Genomic DNA, 25,303 nt, shown 5'->3' with positions numbered 1-25,303 from the left:
TGCATCTTCTAATGAGGGTTTTCGCGAATAAAAAATCCGCTAGATGTCGGGACGTGGATGTGGGGTCTGACTGCTACGTGATTGGTGGATTTTGACATATCTGTCAATGTCATGTCAAAAATAACCAATCATTCAGCATTTGGACCTCGCGTCTACGTATTGCCATCTGGCGGACTTTTCATTCACGAAAACCCTCATTCTCGTTAAACAACTTAAGATTTTTTCCGAAGCAAAAATGCAATCATACCCACAAAACGCGAGCCCGCATTTGTATCTGCACTAAGGCGATCATGGTTACCGTAACAGAATAAGTACAATAAACAATACTTCAAACAACAACAACAACAACAAGAGACAAACAATAAACAAAACTTCAGTAACTTACTTAAATAACAATTTAAACAAAATTAGAACGTAGATCGTTCGAGACGTTTTTGAGCGGGACCGCGAATTAATTCAATTGTCATAATGGCCTTATTCTTCAAGTAATTGTGGAAGTTTGTTTGTTTGTTCGATTGCAGGCGTTATCCGAGGCGTGTAATTGGGCAAACAGGGTGGGGTAATTGCCCCAGTTCTCGTCAAAGCACCACCAAAATGCTTTTCATTGTACACCGAATATTGTGACCAAAGATTTTTTTCTAACAGAAAACTAAAATAGGTATCTTAAAGTTGTTATACAGGGTGGAAACGATAAGTGTTCTCACTCGATTATTCTAAACTATACAAGATATCGAGCTCCTGAAGCATTTTCAGAATCAGTAACCAGGTTTTGGATATCTTGTATAGAAATAATCGAGTGAGATCACTTATCGTTTCCACCCTGTATACTAACAATAATTATGTTTTTTATTCATTCCTATTCGCTAAATCATACTAATGTAATCTCATCTCATTACTTCGATGTTTATGCATGAGTCGGTAGGAGTAGGTAATTATCAGTCTCATTCCTAAGACACAATGATCGCTAGCAAGAAATGGAGAAACCTACACAAAACTACAAATAATTGGAGTGCTTACCCTAAATTTAAAGGTTTGCGAAAGTCGCCCTCAATTCCTTTGTGGTCCATTCGTTGTACTTTTAATTTGTTTCAGTATTAAATTACCCTCTTACGTGCGTCTTTAATTACTTTTCGACCGGCCCATGAAATATTGAGGCAAAGTTTCCTTGAAAATTTCCACTTCGAACGCAATTACGAACTTATTGCCGTAATAAAGTATAACTGGTACAGAAACATTTATTGGGCCGTTCTGGCATGCACACGAACTTCGCTCCTTTGCCTTATTATGAAACGAATGAACAGATTTTTTTGGGACAAACAGCAAGTAATTTTTTGTTGTCAATAAATTCACGTTTGAAATGACCGTCAACCTACTAAAGATTCAGCCAAACCAATGCGATCACACGCGATCAGCCGGCGTGCAGCGATGGCGATCAATGCATTGAAATCTGGTCGCCATCGCTGCACGCCGGCTGATCGCGTTGGTTTGGCCGAACCTTAAGTCAGTCATTTTTGTTTCATTCCCCTTTTTAAGGTTCCGTATTTGGATTTATCTATCACTAAGTCAGACCGATGCTTTCACGTAGCTACTCCGATACCTCTGTTGAGAGGGGCTATGTGTGGTCAATTATAGGCTGACTCCAAATTACAATGAACATTTTAGGGTGAGACAATAAAACGATTACCTACACACATTATAATAAACGGTCAGAGCGAGACAGAAGGAGAACAGTATATGTATTTCACACTACACAAATATAAATAAGATGGAGGGTACACAAATTATTGATACTGAATTTAGAAAGAGATAGCCTGAACTTACAAATACATCTGTTTCATACAACATGGAAATAACACTTAAAAGACGGTACATGAATATTAATTAATAAGCAAGATAGATAAGGACAGCAAGAAGTTAGTATAGGTTTGTTTCACACAACATAAATATTACACAAAAACAAGGGTACTTTAATAAATAAATAAAAACAGATTACCGACATCTTAAAATAAAAAGTCTAGTCGTAGTCTAGGGCAAAGCAGCTCTCATCGTCCAGTGCGGCGGTGCTGCCGGTATGATGCGGACGTATGTCATGTGGTGTCGCCACATAAAAAGGGGGCAAAGTTTGTATGGGACAAAGTGATTCCTTGGTTCTACTTGAAATTTAGTTTAACAATACCTTAATATAATCATGAAAGACGTGTGGAACGGGTAGAAATTAATTTTGGCAGTCATTTTCTTCGAAGTTGATATCTTCGATTTAATAACTTTTTATTTTTACAAGTGTTTGAAAACTCCATTTCAGATTGTGTTCAATGTCAAGTGAAATCTCAAATTGAAATGTCTCAATCTCAATGAGGAGACTCTGTATTTATTCCTAGAATTCCCCAAACACCGTCAAATTACCCTTTCGAATTCAAGACAGTGCAGTTTCCCATCAGTCTGCTTCGTAATGACTATAAACAAAGCTCAAAGTCAAACTCTAGGGACCTCTGCTTAAACTCTCATGAGTGCACAGAGGTACGCAGGTAACCGCGTGTGTTGCTTATAGCAATTTTCGATAGGTACAGAACCCCGTACATTCGTCATACATATTATAGAAGGAAAACACCCAGACCAATACAAACAAATATGTTTCTGCAATTTTAGTATGATATTTTTATTTATTAATAAACAAAGAGACTGAACAAAATTGATGCGTACCTATTNGACGCGCTTCTGATTCTGCGATACGATTGGTCGTTCAACAGCGTACGTCAGCTGTTTTGACCAATCGTATCGCAGAATCGAGAAGCGTGTCTGGATTGTTGACGTTAAAAATTACCGTAATCGGGGCTCAGGATTTGAATGTCTAATAATTAAAAAAATATAATTCTGTTTAGTAGCGTCTTTAATTTTGGTCATTATTATTATTAAAAAAAAAAGAATAATCTGTGTTTTATTATCATTTAAAATCTTGAGATGTACAATACAAAAGAGGATATTTACAAAATAGTAGGCTCAACTAAAGGGGATATTTACAGTAAGTACAGAACAAAGGGGGATATTATAAAAGATCCGTGTCAAAAGAGGATATTATGATTTTTCTGAACTCTGTAACTTTAAATTAACAAGTCATATTTTTTTGCAAAAAGTGTAGTTAGAACACTATAATGAAATAGTTTCATAACAGAAATAATGCTTTTCGGTAGGTCTGTAAATATTTCCCATTTTGTGAAAAATAAGATAGAATGTAGTTATCCCCTTTTGAAAAGACACTCCTCAACTATTCTCTTATTACTTTCTGTATTTTAAAACAGTTTAAATCTAGGTGTAGTCACTGAATAAGTACGGTAAGATAAGTAGGTATGGTAAGATCTATTTATACGATACTTATTCTAATATTTTACCTAATGCCAATACTGTAACTGTAGGTAAATAAAAAAAATGGCCAAGTGCGTGTCATGTCACGCGCAGTGTAGGGTTCCGTAGTTGTCCGTCGTTACCACATTTTGCAAACGGATCCCCAAATCGAAAAATGGTCTTAGAAACCCTTAAGCCATTTTAAAAGACCTCTCCAACGATACCCTACACGATGGGGTAGAAGATGAAAAAAAAAAATCATCCCCACTTTACATGTAGGGGAGCTACCCAAAATTTTTTTTACCGTTTTGTCGGCGTGATTAATATACATAGCTCCACAAAATTACAGCTTCCTAGTGCCAATAGTTTTCAAGCAAAACCTCGGACGGACAGACAGACAGACAGACATATCGAAACTATAAGGGTTCCTTGTCAGGACTATGGAACCCTAAAAAGGTAAATTTCTTGCTCTTTGAATTATCTCCTGAATGGGCCAAGCAAAGTGCTTGGCCCATTCTTAACATAACATTATTTGGGGTCGGCCCTCCGTATCATCAGTAGCATGTAATCATCTACCTCCGTATCATAAGGTAATGATCTAACATTATTTAAAATTAAAATAATGTCAAAGATCGTACACATAACTGTAACTACAAAAAAAATATCGTGATTCAAAAACCCAGAGAAAATAAAAACTCGAAAAATTACTTACCCCAATAGGCTGGGCAGTCAGCGTGAACCGCTGCACCAGAATCATCTGCCTGCGGCAGGAGTGTAGCACAAAGACAAATCGTGCCAAGGGTTGAATGGTTATTTGCCACTGCGGAAGAAATTAACCGTTAAAATACTAATAATATGAACCGTAAAACGGGACTATCCCACCTCTCTTTCCCAAGCTGCTACTCCTGTGTAGCCAGGATCTACTCTACAGCTTGACCGCCAATAAAAACCCAACCAGTGAAGGTCAAAGTTTGCCCCGGGGAAATGTTAAACTGTCATTGGACCCGCAACGAAATTAATCAGAACAGGTTCGACTTCCCACCATTGCAAAGCGGACCGTAACAGCTTATATTTTGGTGTAATACAATACATTATTATTCTGTGCCAATATTATAGGTATGTATTAATGGGCTGCCTACATCCTACATGAGGGTAGGAAGGTAGCGGAATGGTGAGTTTGGTAGAAATCCGGTACGGTATTGTTGGTATTCGTATTTTCACACGCAGTAGGTACAGTCTCTTGAATTGTAATGGCTGAGAGACTGATCGATAAAACAGGCGTGCTGCAAACTAATTCTTACAATGCACCATAGATGGCGCTACATCTGTATGTAGCTATGTAGATGGTATGTAGCGCCATCTATGGTGCATTGTAAGAATTAGTTTGTCCCGACTCCCGGTGGTTCAGTAAGAAAGGAAGAACCATAGATGGCGCTTCACAACAGTTGCTTATAAATAAATAGAGGGCGCTAAATATTGGTAAGCCAAGAATATAGATGACCCACGCTGAACTGTCCCACCAAACTCAATGACAGGGGGTGCTACCATCGTTCAACTATATGGTTTCAAACATGGCAAAAATCAGAACCAGAGATCCGGTATTGACGGTGGCGCCCCTCTGTCAATGTCATGCATGTCATGTGGATATGCAGGACAGTTCAGTATTTTGGAACTATAGACGCATTAAATTCGAAAAGAATGACTACTCACAGTCAGTGAGGGTCGCAGCATCACCGGCCGGGATCAGCTACCCGCGGCAGCAGTGTAGGCAAGCGGGAGACAAATCGCGCATTCAAGCCTTTCTTTTCCGCGGCTTCGGCGCTATTTGTAACTGCGGAAAAAAATTCAAATATTTTAGTTCGTTCGTTCCTTTTAGCCGAAAGACGTCCACTGCTGGACAAAGGCCTCCCCCAAGGATTTCCACAAAGACCGGTCCTGCGCCGCTCGCATCCAGGCGCCTCCCGAGACCTTCACCAGATCGTCGGTCCACCTAGTGGGAGGCCTGCCTACGCTACGTCTTCCGGCTGGTAGTCGCCACTCAAGAACCTTCCTGCCTCAGCGGCCGTCAACTCTACGAGCACAAATATTTTATTCCATAGGATTTTTTCTTTGAAATGAACCGTAACAACAACACTGTCTTCTTGTGCTAGTTAAAGAATTAATATTTGGATGTAGCACAGATTAGGCCGTTTGACTAAAGGTTCGGTCAAACCAGACTTAAATGCATTGATCGCCATCGCTGCACGCCGGCTCATCGCGTGTGATCGCGTTGGTTTGGCCGAACCTTAATGGAGTCATAATATGGTGGAGTGGTGAGCGAGGTAAGAATCCACCAATAGAATTGCTTAAAATATCTGCTCCTCTTCAGTAGACAGGGAGTTACGAATTATTTTAACTGCATACAAAATCGGGAAGCGGAGCGAAGCAGGGAAGCAGAACGTAGAAGTGTGTCGGGGAAACGGAGCGCAAATCGAAGCTTGGATGGCCGTCGCCATTCAATAAGCCGAGAAAAAAAAACTTCGAAAATAATTATTACTTACAGTTAGCGCAGGTTGCAGCTTTAACGGCCGGGGACAACTTATACCCGCTGCAGCAGTGTAGGCAAGCGGGAGACAAATCGCGCCAATCAACCCTTTCTATGCCGCGACCTCGGCGCTATTTGTCACTGCGGAAGAAATTGACGGTTAGGATACCAATGAATCGTAACAACAGCTTACATTTGGATGTAACTGCAAATTATGCTGTCTACAGGAGCGTAGCAAGATATTATAGCGTAGCGGTGACTGAAAATCAACTAATAGAATTGCATTTTCTATGCTCTTCTACTTAGTTGACAGGGAGTAAAATTCATACAAAACCGGGAAGCGGAACGAAGCAACGGAGCGGGAAATCAGAGTGTGGAAAAAGAGCGGAGAAGCAGAATGGAAAGCGGAGCGAGGGTGGGTAGCATGGTAGCAGAGCAGGGAAGTTGATGATAAAAAACCATAATGATCGCCGCCGCCATTCGATAAGTCAAAAAAAACAAAAACTTCCAAAACAATTACTTACAGTTAGCGCAAGTCGCAGCATCAGCGGCCGGGGACAGCTCACTGACTAGAGATGGACCGGCTCCCAGCGGCAGTAGTGTAGGCCCAAGCGGGAGTTATATCGCGCCATTCAACCCTTCCTTCCTCGGCGCTATTGGTCGCTGCGCTGAGTGGAAGAAATTAATGGTTAGAATGAAAATGAAATATTTTATTCAGCGACACAAAACAGCATCAAAAATATGAAACAAAAGTAAAAACTAGATAGAGTAGGTAATGTGCGTGTCACCGAAAAACTCAGTAAAAAAAAACTCAGTAAAACTCATTTATTTTTGTAAGTAGGCTTTAAAAAAGCACTTTTACCTACACGTCCCAGTATTAACCCTACCACTGCTTCAGGACAATAAATGGGCCAGTGCTGAGAAGAAGCAGCGCAAGAAACTCAGACACTATTGTCAGCCTCTTTTTCAAAGGTTTACAGGTTTTCAAAATACATAGTTATAAATATTTATGCGAGCTAAGGAGTTACACATCCCAAACATTATTATCTTTTAAATAAACGGTATCCACTCAGCATCATGCCGAGGTGTCGTAAGGGACACCTCGATGCTGGTCTTCAGTGGATACTCGAAGGACAAGAGGCACTGCTATAACATAGCAATACTACTTCGGTTGCAAACGGTTGGTTAGAATAAGTATGAACCATAACAACAATTTGTTTTCTTGTGACACTAAAACAGTTCATATCTAGGTGTCCACAGGCTGCCTGTCTAAAAGGAGCTAGATGGTGGAACGGTGAGCAAGGTATAATAGAATTGCATAAAATCACCACTCTTCTTCAGCAAACAAGGTGTTAGTTACAAAGTAGTTAAATTCTTACAAAAAAAAAATAAGGAAACGGAGCGAGGTCCCCCGGGGAAGCAGATTAAAGCAGTGTGGTGAGGAAGCAGAGCAGGGTATTAGTATTAGAGAGGAGAAGAAAATGGCGGAAACATAGCGGGGAAGCTGATGATCAAATCAAATATCACACAAAATAAAAATACTAACAATTAGTTCGGTCGCAGCTTCAATGGCCGAGGGCAGCTCTCAGATTAGAGATGGAGCAACTATCCGCGGCAGCAGTGTTAGCACAAGCGGGAGTTATATCGCGCCACTCAACCGCTTCTTTTCTGCGACCTCGGCGCTATTTGTCACTGCGGAAGAAATTGACGGTTAGGATACCAATGAACTGTAACAACAGCTTACGTCTGGGTGTAATAAACATTAAGGTTGCCTGCAAATGTAGCAAGGTAGCGGAGCGGTGAGCTAGCGAGGTAAAAATATTTTATAGGATTTCACAAAATCCGTGCCCCTCTTCAGTGGACAGGGAATTAAATTCATACAAAGCCGGGAAGTGGAACGAAGCAGGGAAGTAGAGTGAAAAGCGGAGCGAGGATACGTAGCGTGGTAACGGAGCAGGAAAGTTGATTATAAAAAAAAAGTTGATGATCGCCATGGCCATTCGAAATAAGCCACAAAAAAAAACAAAAACTTCCAAAACAATTAATTACTTACAGTTAGCGCAGGTCGCAGCTCGCAAATTGGAGATGGACTGCAGCGGTAGCAGTGTCGGCACACGGGGAAGTTACGTATATCGCGCCATTCAACCCTTTCTTGCCCGGGACCTCGGCGCTATTTGTCACTGGAAAAAAAATCGTTGGTTTTATTTCAAGTATTTATAAGGACAACCAAAATATAGAGAAACACTATAATAAATAGTAAAGAATAAACAGTAAAAACAATTATTGTATCTAGATAAGCACATAAGGCTGCTTAAAGCTGTAAGTGAGGATAAAATTTACATAAAATATCGCTCCTTTTCATTGAACAATGGTGTTGAAAACTAATTAAATTCGTACAAAAAACCGGGAAACGATGCGAAGCAATGGAATAGGGAAGCAGAGCATGGTTGCGGAGCGGAAAAGCAGAGCGGGGAAGCGTGTCGAGGAAGCGAAGCGCAAATCGGAACGAGGATGGAAAGCGGAACGGGGAAGCTTATGATCAAAAACCATAATGATCGCCATCGCCATTCAACAAGCTGAGAAAAAACTATACAGTGTGAGTCACGTTAAAGTGTACATATGAAAATAGATGAAACTAGACCTATTTTTATCGACAAAAAAGAGGTCAAAAAATTTTTGAGATTTTTTTTGCTTTTATGCAATTTTTGGTTTTACGAAGGTAATACGATAGAGAATAATACAAAGTAATAAAAACCACCGGTTATAGGGGCATTTTTTGGAAAAATTTATCAAATAACCAAAAAAACACGAATTTTAAAGCAGATTTTATTCAAAAAGTATTATTTTTTATTATTTGTTGGCCTTTTTTTGTGTATTTTATGTATTTTTTTAGTATCGCCTGTTATTTAACATTATTACTGTTTTTATTTTATCAGGATATACCGCTTAGTTTAAAAGTTATTACGTTTTCTTTACAATAAGTAATTGGAAGAAAAAAAATTCATTAAAAAATAAAAAAAATCTTAAAAATTTTTTGACCTCTTTTTTGTCGATAAAAATAGGTCTAGTTTCATCTGTTTTCATATGTACACTTTAACGTGACTTACACTGTATAATTTTGAACAGAGTGACTTACGCAGGTCGCAGCAGCACCGGCCGGCCGCAGCTCCCCGATAGCAGTGTACACAATCGGGAGACAAACCGCGCCACTCAACCGTTTCTTGCCCGCGACCTCGGCGCTATTTGTCACTGCGGAAGAAATTGACGGTTAGGACATAATGAATCGTAAACAAGTGTTTTCTTGATTTTAAAAACAATTTACATCTGGGTTTACCTAGCACATGGAGCGGTGAACGAGGTAAAAATACTCCAACATCATCTCCTATCCTCTTAAATGGACACAAGTGCTTTACAAAGTTAGTCACACATAAACCGGGAAGCGGAGAAGTGAAGTGAGGAATTAAAGAATTAGGGAGAAAGAAGCGAAACGGGGTAGCGTAGCAATGCAGCGAAATGGAGAAGCGGAGTGGGTAACCAGAGCAGAGAAGCACAATAAAACATACCTAATAATCGCAATTCAAAAAGCCGAAAATAAATCGAACACTTAAAAAGAATGACTTACAGTCAGCGCAGGTCGCAGCACTCTCTAATCTGTGGTCGCAGCACCGGCGCAGCTCCCCGATAGCAGTGTAGGCAAGCGGGAGACAAACCGCGCCATCCAACTCTTTCTTCTCCGCGACCTCGGCACTATTTGTTAGAGCGAGGTAAAAATTCACCAATAAAACCACCATTGTTTATTTGATCATCAGCTTCTCCGCTCCGCTTCCCCAGTAACCACCATCGTAATTAACCTTTAACTATGGACGTCGGGTCTCAGAGGCCCACCCCCCTTTCCGATTTCTCGGTTTAAACACCTTCCCCCCACGTGTTGCTCTTGACCTTCTCAGTAGCTTCAGTTTTAACTGTGTTTGGACCGAGGAGGCATAAAATAGTTTCTTCCGGTACTTGAGTAATAACCATTCAAAATTTTGTCCGGGTCTGGGAGACCCGATGACTATAATTTCTATACAAACATACTTGTATGGATGTGACTTGTCAACTATATTTTTTTATGTTATATTATTATAATCTTAAGTAAATTATTCTAGTTTAAGAATACATAATGGCAGAAAGTATCTGAATACATCAGCTATATTATTAGGCCAACTATCTGAAGAACATTTCAGGAGTAATGTATTACTTGTAGACCATTCTGCTTTTGAGTTTAGATGTCTTAGAATTTCACCATTGCTGCAGATTCCGATTCTGAATGGTGTACATTTTGCCTACTAAAGCTCTCAAAGAAAGATACCACATGCCTGTAGAAATAATTTGTCTTTAGTGTTCTAGGCCAGTGTGTATAATTTTAGTAACTTTAACCCTTGTCAATTTTTTTATTTTATGTCCTTCAGAAATTTTGTTCATGTTTTTATGTTACATGGTTATTAATTATGATGGAAAAAAATATTACTTTCATTTATTAATGATCGACTGTAATCAAGGAGCTTATATGTGATGGCAAGTCAATTTGGACTGAAAAATGTCTAAATTTTTTAAATTTGAAAACAAATAATTAAATGATGGTTAAAATTTTATTACATTTACTACTAAATCCTTTATTAATAGTTATTAGATACATTTCAACTCTTTAATAAATTCAAATTGATTCAGATATGAAAATAAGAAGAATGTTAGACAGGGGTCTGTGAGACCCGACGTCCATGGGAGTGTGATTATTTTTTCACGTCCATAGTTAAAGGTTAAAAAAGCCGAGAAAAAAAAGACTTTTTTAAAAAATGACTTACAGTCAGCGGAGGTCGCAGCAGCAACGGCCGGGCGCAGCTAAGTAGGTACTCGCAGCAGCAGTGTAGGCAAGCGGGAGATAAATCGCGCCAATCAACCCTTTCTTGTCCGCGGCCTCGGCGCTATTTGTCACTGCGGAAGAAATTGATGGTTAGGACTGAACACTAAAACCGCTTACATCTTGATGTAGCACTCATTACGAAAGGTAGGTAGTTACCACATCTACCTACCATCCTTCATTGTGCAAAAATCCTTCTACAAAATGCTTATTTTACAACAAAGGGTAACGAAGCCACAACTTGAGGGTAAGTAAAACCAAAAGTTACGCTAAGCTACTATCACATTACTTACTACCGCTAATTAATAAATTGGCACCGTAATAAATAAATAAAAGGTATTTAATTCAGGCATAGCCCATAAAAGTAATGATGAGAAATTGAAAATGCGAATTACGCCCTATTCACTATTCAGAGACTGCGGTAATCACGCGATTCTAAAATTTTATTTACAATACAAGGGTAGGTAGGTACTTACATCTTACCAACCACGCCACGTCACGCCAATGAGAACCGAACCACAAGTTTGAAATCGTATGAACAAAGTCTTAAATTATAATTCTCAACCATGATATTCCGTACCTACAAATTATTATCTAGAGTTTAAAATGAATGACTCACCTTCATTGCCGATTCGCTGCTCGATTTTGTTGCAACTGGGATAGTCCGTTTCAACAGGTTTCAACTACCCGCCGCGGATAACTTTTACAAGCGGGAAATAAATTTTGCCTTTCACCCCAACATTGTTCATGACCTCACTGCTATTTGTCACTATTTCAGGACCTGTAGAAATTTTATTGGTGGTAAGTGGTTGCTGTTTTTCTTTTGTTCATTAAAAATGAACTTGCAAACCAACAACACCGCGTCTTAGAGTAAAATTTACTCGCTTTTCAACCATTTTTACATCGAGAAGAGAATACCTACAATGGATGGATTAATGGATAGATATTTATTTTCATCTTGTGAGGTGGCCGGTAATTTTACAAAATTTTCACAATTTCCAAAGCGACTTACTGAGTACACGAGGAGAGACGAGGACCTTGGCCATTTGCAGCTAACAACCAGCGAATATCAATCAATTACAACGAAGAAACTTTTATTACGATTAATATTTCGAAGAGACTACGTTCGCGTTGTGTGAAAAAACAAAATAAAAAAATACGCGGGTAAGATGCTCCCTGATTCGGATGAAGAAATTTTTTTGTTCGATTCTTTCCTATTCCAGGAAAATGCAAAGGCATTACGCCATACAGCCAAGTCCTCAGATTTGTTTTGTCAATGATCCTAAACTTAAATATAAAAAATAATTCGGCTAAACACTTTCAGAAAATAAAGCTAAAGTATACGCTACAATTTTCCACCAACAAGTCCCGATTGAGGAAAATACTATTGCACCGCCATCTTACGAAACAAAGCAAGACTTCTCGTTCAGTTTCGTGGGTAACTAAAAATCGTATTGTGAATCTTAATCTTATCCATAAAATTACTAAAAATATTTATTAACCTTACTGTAAAATAATTATGTTTTATTAACTAAATCAATCTATAATTAAATTGTTTTTAATATTCAGTTCAGTCGTGAACAGAACGCACTTGTCAGGCAACGACTAGTGGTAAGCACACACTACGCAGATTTATCGATATAAAATTAGACTTGTTACCGATTCGTTGTTGTTAGAAAAACGGGTTTACTTAATACTTTAGTTATTTAAGCTTTTGTTTCGCTGAATTGTGTTTCTTGTATTATAATTTATTTTCAATCGTCAACCTCAACACTTAAGTGATGCTACAATGTGTAAATGTGTGGTGGTGGATTGACATAAAATTTTCACTGGATGAATAATTTTCTCCTAATCAAAGCAAAATCCCAAATAATAATTATTTGCCGTTCAACACTTTTTCAACCTCGTCTTACTCGCATCGTAAAGTCGTAACACCGACGAAAGAATAATCTAATATCGATAACAGAGTAATTACGTCACTATAACAATTGACATTGACTTGACAGTTAGATAAAAACAAACCACCAACCAACAGCATCAGCTTTCCTATGTATTACTTTTCTCTATGGCATCAGCTGGCTGAAGAACTGCAAAATTGTTAAAAAGTGTCGTTTTCTAAATGAAATAAGATGGAAACCGAAGATAAACAATACAGATGTGTTAATTGCGGAGCACCGGCCGCAGCGTTGTTCAAAAGTTACGGCCCTTCTGTGCTGAAATTAACTAAATGTGTGCGTAACTTTTCCGGCGATATAATAATGATTTTTTTACAAATTCAAGATAGATTTAAACATTTATAATATACTTTTATATATTAGATTTTGTACATCAACTCAGCCATATTTGTATCTTAACTTTTGTTCTTTAGGAGATATGCAAGGGAATTGTGGATAAATACATAGAATATGACCCGGTCATAGTAATGATTGACATCGTGCTAATGTCTCGAGAAGCTCAACGGCATGTCTTGTACAATACTGAGTTTAAGGTAAGCTTCCATAATCTACTAATATCTTATTAACTAATTCTAGTATCTACACAATCTACCTATTCAAATCTACAACTAATCATACAATATTACTGAACAATGTAGATAAATTATTGGTTTTATTAGGTATAATTCATACCAAATTCACAAGCAATGTTATGAACAGTTATTAATAAAATTATCATGTCAAATTACAGTCTTATTGGAAACTTTTAATCATCTTGACGCTTCTTGAAACTTATGGAGAATGGAGGAATGACAGTTTGTTCAGCATTGTCATCAGCTCTATCTGTGGGCTACACAAAAACTCTACCTACTTGTAAGTATTGATTGTCACACTACAATTTAATATCAACCAAGTATTATGTACTAGATAATTGGACCCATTTATGCAAACAAGAACCAACCCACAGCAGGGTGGTTTCGAGAAAATGAGACTTTTGTAAAAAGAGTGCGCAAAATGCATACATAATATATAAATGAATGATTACTTGTTAATCTTATGTGGGATACTGCAGCCTATCTAGGAATATCAGATTTATAAATTTTGTGAAGTTAAAGTTAAAGTAAATCGTTAAAAACCAGNAGTGCGCGACGAAAGAATAATCTAATATCGATAACAGAGTAAATACGTCACTATAACAATTGACATTGACAGTTAGATAAAAACAAACCATCCAACAGCATCAGCTGGCTGAAGAACTGCAAAATTGTTGAAAAGTATCGTTTTCTAAATGAAATAAGATGGAAACCGTAGATAAACAATACAGATGTGTTAATTGCGGAGCACCGGCCGCAGCGTTGTTCAAAAGTTACGGCCCTTCTGTGCTGAAATTAACCAAATGTGTACGTAACTTTTCCGGCGATTTATGATTTTTTTTACAAATTTAAGATAGATTTAAACATTTCTAATATATTTTGTACATAAACTCATCCACATTTGTATCTTAACTTTTGTTCTTTAGGAGATATGCAAGGGAATTGTGGATAAATACATAGAATATGACCCGGTCATAGTAATGATTGACATTGTGCTAATGTCCCGAGAAGCTCAACGGCATGTCTTGTACAATACTGAGTTTAAGGTAAGCTTCCATAATCTACTAATATCTTATTAGCTAATTCTAGTGGGTATCTACATAATCTACCTATTCAAATCTACAATAAATCATACAATATTACTGAACAGTGAATCTTCTTGTGAATTTGGTATTAATTATACCTGCATTGCCCTGCAAAACTAACTAACCTATTTCATACCAAATTCACAAGCAATGTTATGAACAGTTATTAATAAAATTATCCTGTCAAATTACAGTCTTATTGGAAGCTTTTAATCATCTTGACGCTTCTTGAAACTTTTGGAGAATGGAGGAACGACAGTTTGTTCAGCATTGTCATCAACTCTATCTGTGGTCTACACAAAAACTCTACCTACTTGTAAGTATTGATTGTCACACTACAATTTAATATCAACCAAGTATTAAGTACTAGATAATTAAGTTTTAAGTTACCATTGTTCCCTTTAATGTTTTTATGCCTGATTATCTACGATTTAACTAATCTAATTACTGTAACTTACATTCCAGAAACATTCCGGAGGAAATGGTTCCGCTGAGTTTCAAGAACAAATGCTGGGCGTGGGACCTGGAGGAGAAAACAGATGATATTGACTTATTTATTTGGGAAAAGGATTTCTATGTACGATTCATAGCCACTTTTTCTGGTTAGTTAGTTATCAATTAATTTATAACTCTTCCGAACTGGTGGGCTTACATTATTCTCTTAATAATTTACCCTACATTAATTTGCTTTTTCTATTTTGTTACAGGAATCGTAATGTTCATACTATTTGTTAACAGTTTGATGAAAATACAAGATACATGTTTTTCACTGAATACAGGTAAGTGAAGTTAATCTCATAGATACATACATTATACATAGATTGAATAAAAAAATAGATTATAAATTGGGTAAAACTCCTTACCTTACTTTTCAAGAGTTACACACACATTGATCAACTTATTTGTTCCAGTTACATTTACAAGAATCTTGAAAGGGTTTTCATTGGCCAATGTGAGCATTCTGTTTACACTTCCAATGCTTGTATGGGGAAATGCTGCTTCACTGGAGACCAAGTTAATACACTATGCTCTTGTGCTTGGATACAGCATCGTAATGTTCACAAATGTTTTCACAGGTGGGTTGGGTTTCATAAATTTCCTATTGAAAAACAAAAATGAGTTTAATGGGTATCCAGTTTTGTTATCTACAAAGATGTGGGTAGGTAGTATTTCAAACAGACACATACGGAATANACTGAATGAATGAATGGATGTTATTTTTATTATTTTACCCTCGAAATACAAAAACAAAAATACAGATTATCTATCTAGGCTCTTACCTAGGTAGATAATCTGTATTTTTGTTTTTTATTTATTTATTAGAATGTTACCTACTTAAAAATACATGCTGGGAAGAAGTTAATGTAGTATCTTCAGGAAAGTTTTATTTATATCACAAAAGTAACAAAACAACTGCCTTTAACTAAGTCATGATCAAAACCACAAAAAAATAACACAATTTCTTTTAATTTCAGTATTATACGAGTCTCCAGTGCTGACGACGTTCTTGATTCTCGCCGTAAGCAACGTGGCCAAGTATGTAACTAGTTTCAACGTAACGCCGTATCTGCGCGAGTTGATTTCTTGAACAATGAAACAATGAATATGTATCACAGAGTATTTATTAGAAAATATATTTACCTTATCCGTTTACAGCATTTTATTATACGACAAACCACAGTAATACGTCAAGAGCATTATTAGCTGTACATTTTTATCAGAATATACATACATTGATAGGCCCCTTTTTGTGACTTATGCTTACTTTTTACGATCTTATCAATATCTCTATTCTTCCACTTGCTTATAACATCATTCCCTATAGCCAATATTTATTAGGTACTCTTAATAGTGTCTTCAACAATTTATTATTAAACATAAATATATGAAAGAAGAGAAGTTATTATGCAGTGATATTTCCAGCGTGGAAAATTTAGGGAACCATTTTTGTTTACCAGTGATATTTAATAAATATGTTATCATCATAAAAGTAACACAAACATTTATTTATAATACAAGTCCTCTGTTCCCCTTATCCACAATCCAACGCCTTCATTATCTACATATTTGTACAGATGAATTATGTAGGCACATATTTTCTTGGATTAATAAATGGTAGCCTACATTATAAGTAATAAACTTCATTAAATTTTAAATAGGTATGTGCTACAATACTAACAATGTGAATGTTTAACAATTTTACAGATTAAATAATTATGTTATGTGTACCAAAAGTATCCACAAAACATAAATCTTTGACACACAAAAAAACAAGACAGTTCAATGAAATAAACTCTGTCAATTAATAATAAATTCTTCCAGGTTTTTTATTACATAGTACAAACAAAACAGTGATAAAGTAGGTTGTACCTATGTATTTGATATTTTAAGAAAAAGATAAATTGGCTCAGGTAGGATAGGTAGGTATACATATAAGTGATTTGCAGCTAAAAATGCGTAGCTTTCTTGTCTGCAAGTAGCTTAACTTAACCCTACAATACTTATTTTCACAAGTAACTAAACAAAGTAATATCTAATGATCTAATAACTAAGGAATTTACTAGTGTTTTCGGTATTACAAGCAGCTTTTTGGTACTTAATTACATAGGCAAGATAAGGTGTATTAGAAGAATCTTAAAATTTGCTAAGACATGTAGCCTTTGGCTTTTTGGCAATTCATAGCAAATGTTTTAAAATTGAATTTTCTCTAAATAAGTTAGTATGATATAAAACTAGCAAAGCAAATCATGAACCCTAAAAGGTAATTTTGATTTTATACTAATTCAATTGGACAATGTTGCTTTCCCAACCAAGAGAACAATATAAAATGTGTGATAATAAGCACTGCCAATTTACAGAAATAATGTGCAAAAATATAAAAAAAACCAACATCAGTCTTTGGCTAACTTGAGCATTGAAGCAAATTATGACTTGCAATTTCAGAATAAGCATAAAATCAGATAATCATTTTGAAACTATTTTATAGCATTAAAATGATTACAAAATTTCTGATGTTGACTATACTTGAGAAACCACATACATAACTACATTTAAAAGTTACATAATATAGCTCATTTCATAAATAAATATAACAACTGAACAAAACCCTGTGATGATAATTTTTATAGACAAGTAACAAAGAAGTCTATAACTTGTTTGATTGAGGAAATCTGATACCCAAAATGATTTTCCTTATAGGCACATACCTACATACCAGATTTTACTATTGTGAAGATTTCTTAATTTGTATTGGTCTAAGCTGAAAGGAAACTACTGTGGGTTTAAACTATTTTTGAAATACATACAAAATTATAGAGATTATGCTAACTACCATATTATTTTTATTATAATACATTAAACTGATGGAAATATTACCTGGTCATACATTGATATTGCGACAATTTTTGTGTTCGGTACTACAATACAGATCATAATCTTATCTGTTCCATGGTACAATAAAATTGAATCTTAACACTACAGTAATAAAATAGTTTTTACACAAATATGAAAATTTCATAACATTTACTTCTAATTATTTTGTGCAGTAGGTACACAGTTTTGTTTGATCAATTAATAATGTCATAGACTAAAATATGGTTGGAGTTAACAAAGACTACTGATGATGATGCTGACAGAAGCCGGAGATGTGTAATAATTTATTTTCTATGTAGTTCGAGAAATACTGAGGACATTTCTATAGAAGCAAATAGATGATGTATCTTCATTCAAGGGCTAAGGGGTGGGTCGTCTTGGCCAATCATGACATCCTCGTACATAACGTCGTTGTTTCTACGCAAGTTGATTCTTTGTCTAATATGATTGAGTAAGTCATACTTCCTGAACACCAAGACTATGCCACATACCAGGAGAGCGAGCGTGAACAGCGATACGATGACAATAGTGGCCGTGTGGCTAGATGTGTCCGTGCCCTCGGGCGCGCAGTTGTCGTCAACAAACACGAAGCCCGCCTTGCAAACGCATTGTCCAGTCTGCTGCACGCAGACCTCATTTTCACCAGGACACGGCTCCGGAGAACTCACGTTGCAAGGCAGGATGTGCTCTGTTGAAAAGAATAAAGTTCTCGAAGTAACATCCCGGATAGATTGATTCAATTAAATAATTGTCGGCTACTTACCGGAGTGAGCGCAGTAGGCGAGATTTAACAATATTGCGGCGAAGTCCACTGTTCTGAGACCCATGTTGGTAAGATGTGGCTTCTTCAAGTATTTACATCACAAATCTTAACGGGACTCTAGAAAGAAACACTTTTTCAGCGAACAATAATTTCTTTCTTGTTACGACTGGAGCAAGCAAAACAACTGACATGTCATGCACGACGACAAAACTAAACGTCAAACGTTTGTCAAAACTGTCAAACTTATCGCGTTTTGTAACTGCAGTTGAAGATTGTTATGCAGCTGCAATAAAATAAAAGATGGAATTGAAATTATTGAATAACTGGTTTTCAGATATGCAGAACAATAACTAAATACCTACTTGTGATTTCAAATGAATTTAACCTGATAATAAAACTTAGCCTGTTGCCGCCTCAGACAAACTGATTCTTATATGTGACAGTAGATGGCGCTAAGTAAATATTTAGGTCTATAGAGAAATTCGTGACTTTGAATTTGAACTTAAATGACAAGGAATCAAAGGGTGGTTAAGGTAAAGGATAATTTATTAAAGATGAATCTGTATTGTTATGGTCAATAAAATAGAATAGGTAGGTATGTTACCAATACTGCCAATACCGGCAACAGCGTAGCGCGCAGTAGATTCGAATCGATTTCATAAAAAATATAGTATGTACACCTAAAATGTATAATAATATTCAGTTTATAAATACATTACTAGCTTTCCGCCCGCGGCTTCGCCCGCGTGGAATTTTGTCTGTCACAGAACAGCTTTATTGAGCGCGTCTCTGTTCCAAAAACCAGCATAAAAACTATCATGCTTGTCCTTTCCCGGGACTCAAACTATCTCCATGCCAAATTTCATCAAAATCGGTTCAGTGGTTTAGGCGTGAAAGCAAGACAGACAGACAGACAGACAGAGTTACTTTCGCATTTATAATAAAAGTAGGTATAGATAGTAGTAGGTACTAGCTTAGGGTGGATTCGACCAAAAAAGAGTAATTAATATTAATCTCAGAATAAATCATTCAGACATTCATTCAGTTATTCGAGATTTTGACTTATTTCCCATACTAAGGCCCTTTTCACACGTACACGTCCCGGTTGCCGGCTAACCGGCGCCGGGTACCAGGTGGTGAAGTGTATGGGCATGCCGGATTAATTACGCCGGAACATGTGAAAGCTACGTACCATTCCCATACACTTCACCACCGGATACCGGCGCCGGTTAGCCGGCAACCGGGACGTGTGAAAAGGGCCTAAAACTGTCAATGTGCCAGTTATAATTTAGGAGTTATTTTCGGATAAAAGTTAGGTCGAATCGGGCCAGAGAATTAATAATTCCTCTAGTGTTTTTTCCTAATAACTTTAAAACTATAAATTTGAACGAATTTTGCTATTAGTGGACAAATTTCTGCTCACGATGGACTAATTATCTGCTATACTCTCGACTCTCTAAAGCACGACATTTATAAAAGTTTTGCTGCGGTAATGCACTCACAACAGGTTAAATCTGGAGCCATGTTCGTTTATTTTCCAACAACATTAGATAAAGCCTACTTACCTAAACACCTACAAGATCTTTATTTTTAAAATAACTTGAAAAAATCCATTTCACTTTAGATTTTAGTTCGATTTTTTACAAAATAGTTGAAATGTTGGCACGCCAATATATTTATGAACTCGACTGTACCTAGGCTTATCTTATGCCTAGTAATAATACCTAGCCGACGCCGGCCGGCCGGCCGGCGTTTACCCGTGGTCCCCCCAACATGTCCCCCTGGTGGGTCCACGGGTAATTTTTTTTACCCGTTGTCCCACCGTTCTGAACAGTGTTTACCAGTGGGTCTACGGGTAATTTATTTTAACCATGGTTCCACCGCACTAAGTGGCAAACATTGCATGTCACCTTATGTCTGGGATGAAATATCAAACGCCGAGAAGGATATGAGTGACTTTAACCCACATGTGTGATGTGAAGATAGTATAAAGATATTATAGTGCCGTACTTACCTATAATTATTTTCTATATTAATTATAGATTTTTTTATAATATTATAGATACTCGTACCTAGGCTAGGTGACAAGCAATGTTTGCCACTTAGTGCGGTGGGACCATAGTTAAAATAAATTACCCGTAGACCCACTGGCAAACACTGTTCAGAACGGTGGGACAACGGGTAAAAAAAATTACCCGTGGACCCACCAGGGGGACATGTTGGGGGGACCACGGGTAAACGCCGGCCGGCCGGCCGGCGTCGGCTAGGTATTATTACTAGGCATAAGATAAGCCTAGGTACAGTCGAGTTCATAAATATATTGGCGTGCCAACATTTCAACTATTTTGTAAAAAATCGAACTAAAATCTAAAGTGAAATGGATTTTTTCAAGTTATTTTAAAAATAAAGATCTTGTAGGTGTTTAGGTAAGTAGGCTTTATCTAATGTTGTTGGAAAATAAACGAACATGGCTCCAGATTTAACCTGTTGTGAGTGCATTACCGCAGCAAAACTTTTATAAATGTCGTGCTTTAGAGAGTCGAGAGTATAGCAGATAATTAGTCCATCGTGAGCAGAAATTTGTCCACTAATAGCAAAATTCGTTCAAATTTATAGTTTTAAAGTTATTAGGAAAAAACACTAGAGGAATTATTAATTCTCTGGCCCGATTCGACCTAACTTTTATCCGAAAATAACTCCTAAATTATAACTGGCACATTGACAGTTTTAGGCCCTTTTCACACGTCCCGGTTGCCGGCTAACCGGCGCCGGGTATCCGGTGGTGAAGTGTATGGGAATGGTACGTAGCTTTCACATGTTCCGGCGTAATTAATCCGGCATGCCCATACACTTCACCACCTGGTACCCGGCGCCGGTTAGCCGGCAACCGGGACGTGTACGTGTGAAAAGGGCCTTAGTATGGGAAATAAGTCAAAATCTCGAATAACTGAATGAATGTCTGAATGATTTATTCTGAGATTAATATTAATTACTCTTTTTTGGTCGAATCCACCCTAAGCTAGTACCTACTACTATCTATACCTACTTTTATTATAAATGCGAAAGTAACTCTGTCTGTCTGTCTGTCTGTCTTGCTTTCACGCCTAAACCACTGAACCGATTTTGATGAAATTTGGCATGGAGATAGTTTGAGTCCCGGGAAAGGACAAGCATGATAGTTTTTATGCTGGTTTTTGGAACAGAGACGCGCTCAATAAAGCTGTTCTGTGACAGACAAAATTCCACGCGGGCGAAGCCGCGGGCGGAAAGCTAGTAATGTATTTATAAACTGAATATTATTATACATTTTAGGTGTACATACTATATTTTTTATGAAATCGATTCGAATCCACTGCGCGCTACGCTGTTGCCGGTATTGGCAGTATTGGTAACATACCTACCTATTCTATTTTATTGACCATAACAATACAGATTCATCTTTAATAAATTATCCTTTACCTTAACCACCCTTTGATTCCTTGTCATTTAAGTTCAAATTCAAAGTCACGAATTTCTCTATAGACCTAAATATTTACTTAGCGCCATCTACTGTCACATATAAGAATCAGTTTGTCTGAGGCGGCAACAGGCTAAGTTTTATTATCAGGTTAAATTCATTTGAAATCACAAGTAGGTATTTAGTTATTGTTCTGCATATCTGAAAACCAGTTATTCAATAATTTCAATTCCATCTTTTATTTTATTGCAGCTGCATAACAATCTTCAACTGCAGTTACAAAACGCGATAAGTTTGACAGTTTTGACAAACGTTTGACGTTTAGTTTTGTCGTCGTGCATGACATGTCAGTTGTTTTGCTTGCTCCAGTCGTAACAAGAAAGAAATTATTGTTCGCTGAAAAAGTGTTTCTTTCTAGAGTCCCGTTAAGATTTGTGATGTAAATACTTGAAGAAGCCACATCTTACCAACATGGGTCTCAGAACAGTGGACTTCGCCGCAATATTGTTAAATCTCGCCTACTGCGCTCACTCCGGTAAGTAGCCGACAATTATTTAATTGAATCAATCTATCCGGGATGTTACTTCGAGAACTTTATTCTTTTCAACAGAGCACATCCTGCCTTGCAACGTGAGTTCTCCGGAGCCGTGTCCTGGTGAAAATGAGGTCTGCGTGCAGCAGACTGGACAATGCGTTTGCAAGGCGGGCTTCGTGTTTGTTGACGACAACTGCGCGCCCGAGGGCACGGACACATCTAGCCACACGGCCACTATTGTCATCGTATCGCTGTTCACGCTCGCTCTCCTGGTATGTGGCATAGTCTTGGTGTTCAGGAAGTATGACTTACTCAATCATATTAGACAAAGAATCAACTTGCGTAGAAACAACGACGTTATGTACGAGGATGTCATGATTGGCCAAGACGACCCACCCCTTAGCCCTTGAATGAAGATACATCATCTATTTGCTTCTATAGAAATGTCCTCAGTATTTCTCGAACTACATAGAAAATAAATTATTACACATCTCCGGCTTCTGTCAGCATCATCATCAGTAGTCTTTGTTAACTCCAACCATATTTTAGTCTATGACATTATTAATTGATCAAACAAAACTGTGTACCTACTGCACAAAATAATTAGAAGTAAATGTTATGAAATTTTCATATTTGTGTAAAAACTATTTTATTACTGTAGTGTTAAGATTCAATTTTATTGTACCATGGAACAGATAAGATTATGATCTGTATTGTAGTACCGAACACAAAAATTGTCGCAATATCAATGTATGACCAGGTAATATTTCCATCAGTTTAATGTATTATAATAAAAATAATATGGTAGTTAGCATAATCTCTATAATTTTGTATGTATTTCAAAAATAGTTTAAACCCACAGTAGTTTCCTTTCAGCTTAGACCAATACAAATTAAGAAATCTTCACAATAGTAAAATCTGGTATGTAGGTATGTGCCTATAAGGAAAATCATTTTGGGTATCAGATTTCCTCAATCAAACAAGTTATAGACTTCTTTGTTACTTGTCTATAAAAATTATCATCACAGGGTTTTGTTCAGTTGTTATATTTATTTATGAAATGGTTCATTTTGTTCAAACTTATCCATTTGTTCTGACAGACAGTAGTGATTGTTTTACAGTGGTCAGCTGCATCTTGAACGCATAGATCTTTATCAGCTCTCATCTTGTAAACAGGTGTCTTCAGTTGACAAAGGTATGTTTTGACGTCACGAAGCATGCAATGACCTAGTTCCGTAGATGTTACAGGTAGGTATGAATCTTTTTGCAAGTTCATTGCAACGTAACTTTCAATAGGTAGTAGGGTGACCATATTTTTTCCAGTTTGATGTGGGACACTTTGAATGTTATACAACTCATAACTATCTCGGCTGGTAAGTGGGATTCTTATCTCCAATATCAAATATTGTTTTGTTACTTTTGCTTTCACTCGTAGCAATTGGTAAATGTTCTGTAAATCTGATTGTATGTTGTCAATGGGCAAAGTGAGTTCTTTCAATTGACTTGAAATAACACTTAGTTGATTTTGTAATTGTTGAGGATCAATGAGGTGAATGTTGATCTTTCCATTGTACACGTTAGTAACAGTATCTAATAACGTGTCTTGCATGTTTTTCAGTTGAGTCAGCATGTTGTTAGCCGCCATAGCAGATAAAGTGAATTCGGTCATGTATTCAACTTCGTTCACCTTTTTCTCTAATATGTTAGTAGTGACGTCTAATTTCAATAAATGTTGATTAATAATCTTATGTTGTTTTTGTATCATGTCCTCAGTTCTTTTCAACAAATTGTACTCCGCTTCTACTACAGACGTTTGGTTTCTCCATAGTAGTGCCAGGTGTTTCTCGTTATCTTTGATCGCCGTAATGTCTCGTTCATACTGTTCCGCGAATCGGTCATCCAATACTCCGAAGAGCTCGTTGGCTAGGTAACCGACACCGTTGATAAGGCCGCGGCGCTTTCGGGCGCGTGCGCTTAATTGTTGATTTAGCAGTACTCGATTGTTATGTTTCATTTCATTGTAAGTGTGATCCAATTGTAACATGAGAATATTGCAGTGGGTTGATTTATTTATAAGTTGACAGATAGTACTCAGATGATTATAGTATTGATTATACGCCGATGTTCCTTCCCAGTAGGGTTCCATGTTGTAATAAGCAATTATTTTCCATTCGTCTCTGATAAGTTGCAAGTTGCCGATTTTGTCAAAATACAGTCCTTGTTGTTCGTTCAATGACTGCACTTGCAGACATTGACCGGTCATAATCATGTTCAAAATAGTAATGCACATAAATGTCATAGTAATAATGTTTGTCTTCTTGTTATTGGAACCACATCCTCTCTTCACGTCTGTTTTATTTTCTGCTTCTGGTTTTGATTTTTCAGGTTGGTGTTTTAAAGGGAGTAGCGATAGTTTCACTACAGGCCTTTTAATTGTTCCATTTTTAGTTCTCACAGATACCACTCTCACGTAGTTGTCAGCGCCGGGATGAACTTCGACCACTCGTCCCATGGCCCATTTCCCCGCTGGCAGATTGTCTTCATGGATAATTACCATGTCTCCAACTTCTATGTTTTGTTGAGGTTCTTTCCACTTTCTTCTTGCTGTTAGTTGACTGAGATATTCTGTTTTCCACCTCTTCCAGATATCTTGGAAGAGTTTCTGTGTTAGGTTCCAACGTGTTCTCCCATCTTCTACTGTTTCGATCACAGTCAATCCAGATCTTCCTGTTAAAAAGTGTGCGGGTGTTAAAAAGTCCAAATCTTCAATGTTTTCTGTTAAAGCACATAGGGGCCTCGAG

General features: G+C 37.2%; 3 protein-coding genes and 1 long non-coding RNA gene across 5 annotated transcripts; 2 read left to right on the top strand and 2 right to left on the bottom strand.

The window, feature by feature from the left end:
- Window positions 1–10,713: 10,713 nt before the first annotated feature.
- Window positions 10,714–11,837, bottom strand: LOC114362481 (uncharacterized). Its single transcript, XR_003656678.1, has 3 exons — window positions 11,776–11,837; window positions 11,383–11,544; window positions 10,714–10,837 (listed from the first exon to the last, which is right to left on the bottom strand). It is a non-coding gene; the product is annotated as an uncharacterized LOC114362481 (long non-coding RNA).
- A 961-nt stretch (window positions 11,838–12,798) lies between these two features.
- Window positions 12,799–17,260, top strand: Arv1 (ACAT-related protein required for viability 1). 2 transcript variants are annotated; one of them, XM_028317932.1, is made up of 7 exons: window positions 12,799–12,994; window positions 13,132–13,251; window positions 13,449–13,570; window positions 14,841–14,977; window positions 15,083–15,154; window positions 15,287–15,451; window positions 15,851–17,260. In XM_028317932.1, the coding sequence occupies exons 1-7, from the start codon at window positions 12,893–12,895 to the stop codon at window positions 15,961–15,963; spliced, it is 831 nt and encodes a 276-aa protein (XP_028173733.1). In that variant the 5' UTR covers window positions 12,799–12,892; the 3' UTR covers window positions 15,964–17,260. The 2 variants fall into 2 exon arrangements, with proteins under 2 accessions (XP_028173733.1, XP_028173732.1); XM_028317931.1 differs by lacking the exons at window positions 12,799–12,994; window positions 13,132–13,251; window positions 13,449–13,570 and adding exons at window positions 13,915–14,097; window positions 14,217–14,336; window positions 14,570–14,691.
- On the bottom strand, window positions 16,170–18,726 carry LOC114362499 (uncharacterized). The gene is made up of 2 exons (XM_028317933.1): window positions 18,511–18,726; window positions 16,170–18,435 (listed from the first exon to the last, which is right to left on the bottom strand). The coding sequence occupies exons 1-2, from the start codon at window positions 18,572–18,574 to the stop codon at window positions 18,101–18,103; spliced, it is 399 nt and encodes a 132-aa protein (XP_028173734.1). The 5' UTR covers window positions 18,575–18,726; the 3' UTR covers window positions 16,170–18,100.
- Window positions 18,727–22,291: 3,565 nt separating this feature from the next.
- Window positions 22,292–23,562, top strand: LOC114362500 (uncharacterized). Its single transcript, XM_028317934.1, has 2 exons — window positions 22,292–22,502; window positions 22,578–23,562. Exons 1-2 carry the CDS (start codon window positions 22,439–22,441, stop codon window positions 22,910–22,912), a joined length of 399 nt encoding a protein of 132 aa, XP_028173735.1. The 5' UTR covers window positions 22,292–22,438; the 3' UTR covers window positions 22,913–23,562.
- The last annotated feature ends 1,741 nt before the right edge of the window (window positions 23,563–25,303 follow it).

This window comes from Ostrinia furnacalis, unplaced genomic scaffold (genome assembly GCF_004193835.3).
Source record: "Ostrinia furnacalis isolate ACB-3 unplaced genomic scaffold, ASM419383v2 OfSCF6535, whole genome shotgun sequence".
NCBI classification, from domain to species: Eukaryota; Metazoa; Arthropoda; class Insecta; order Lepidoptera; family Crambidae; genus Ostrinia; species Ostrinia furnacalis.
Note: the sequence above shows the minus strand (reverse complement) of the source record. Positions and strands in the feature narration are given on the sequence as shown.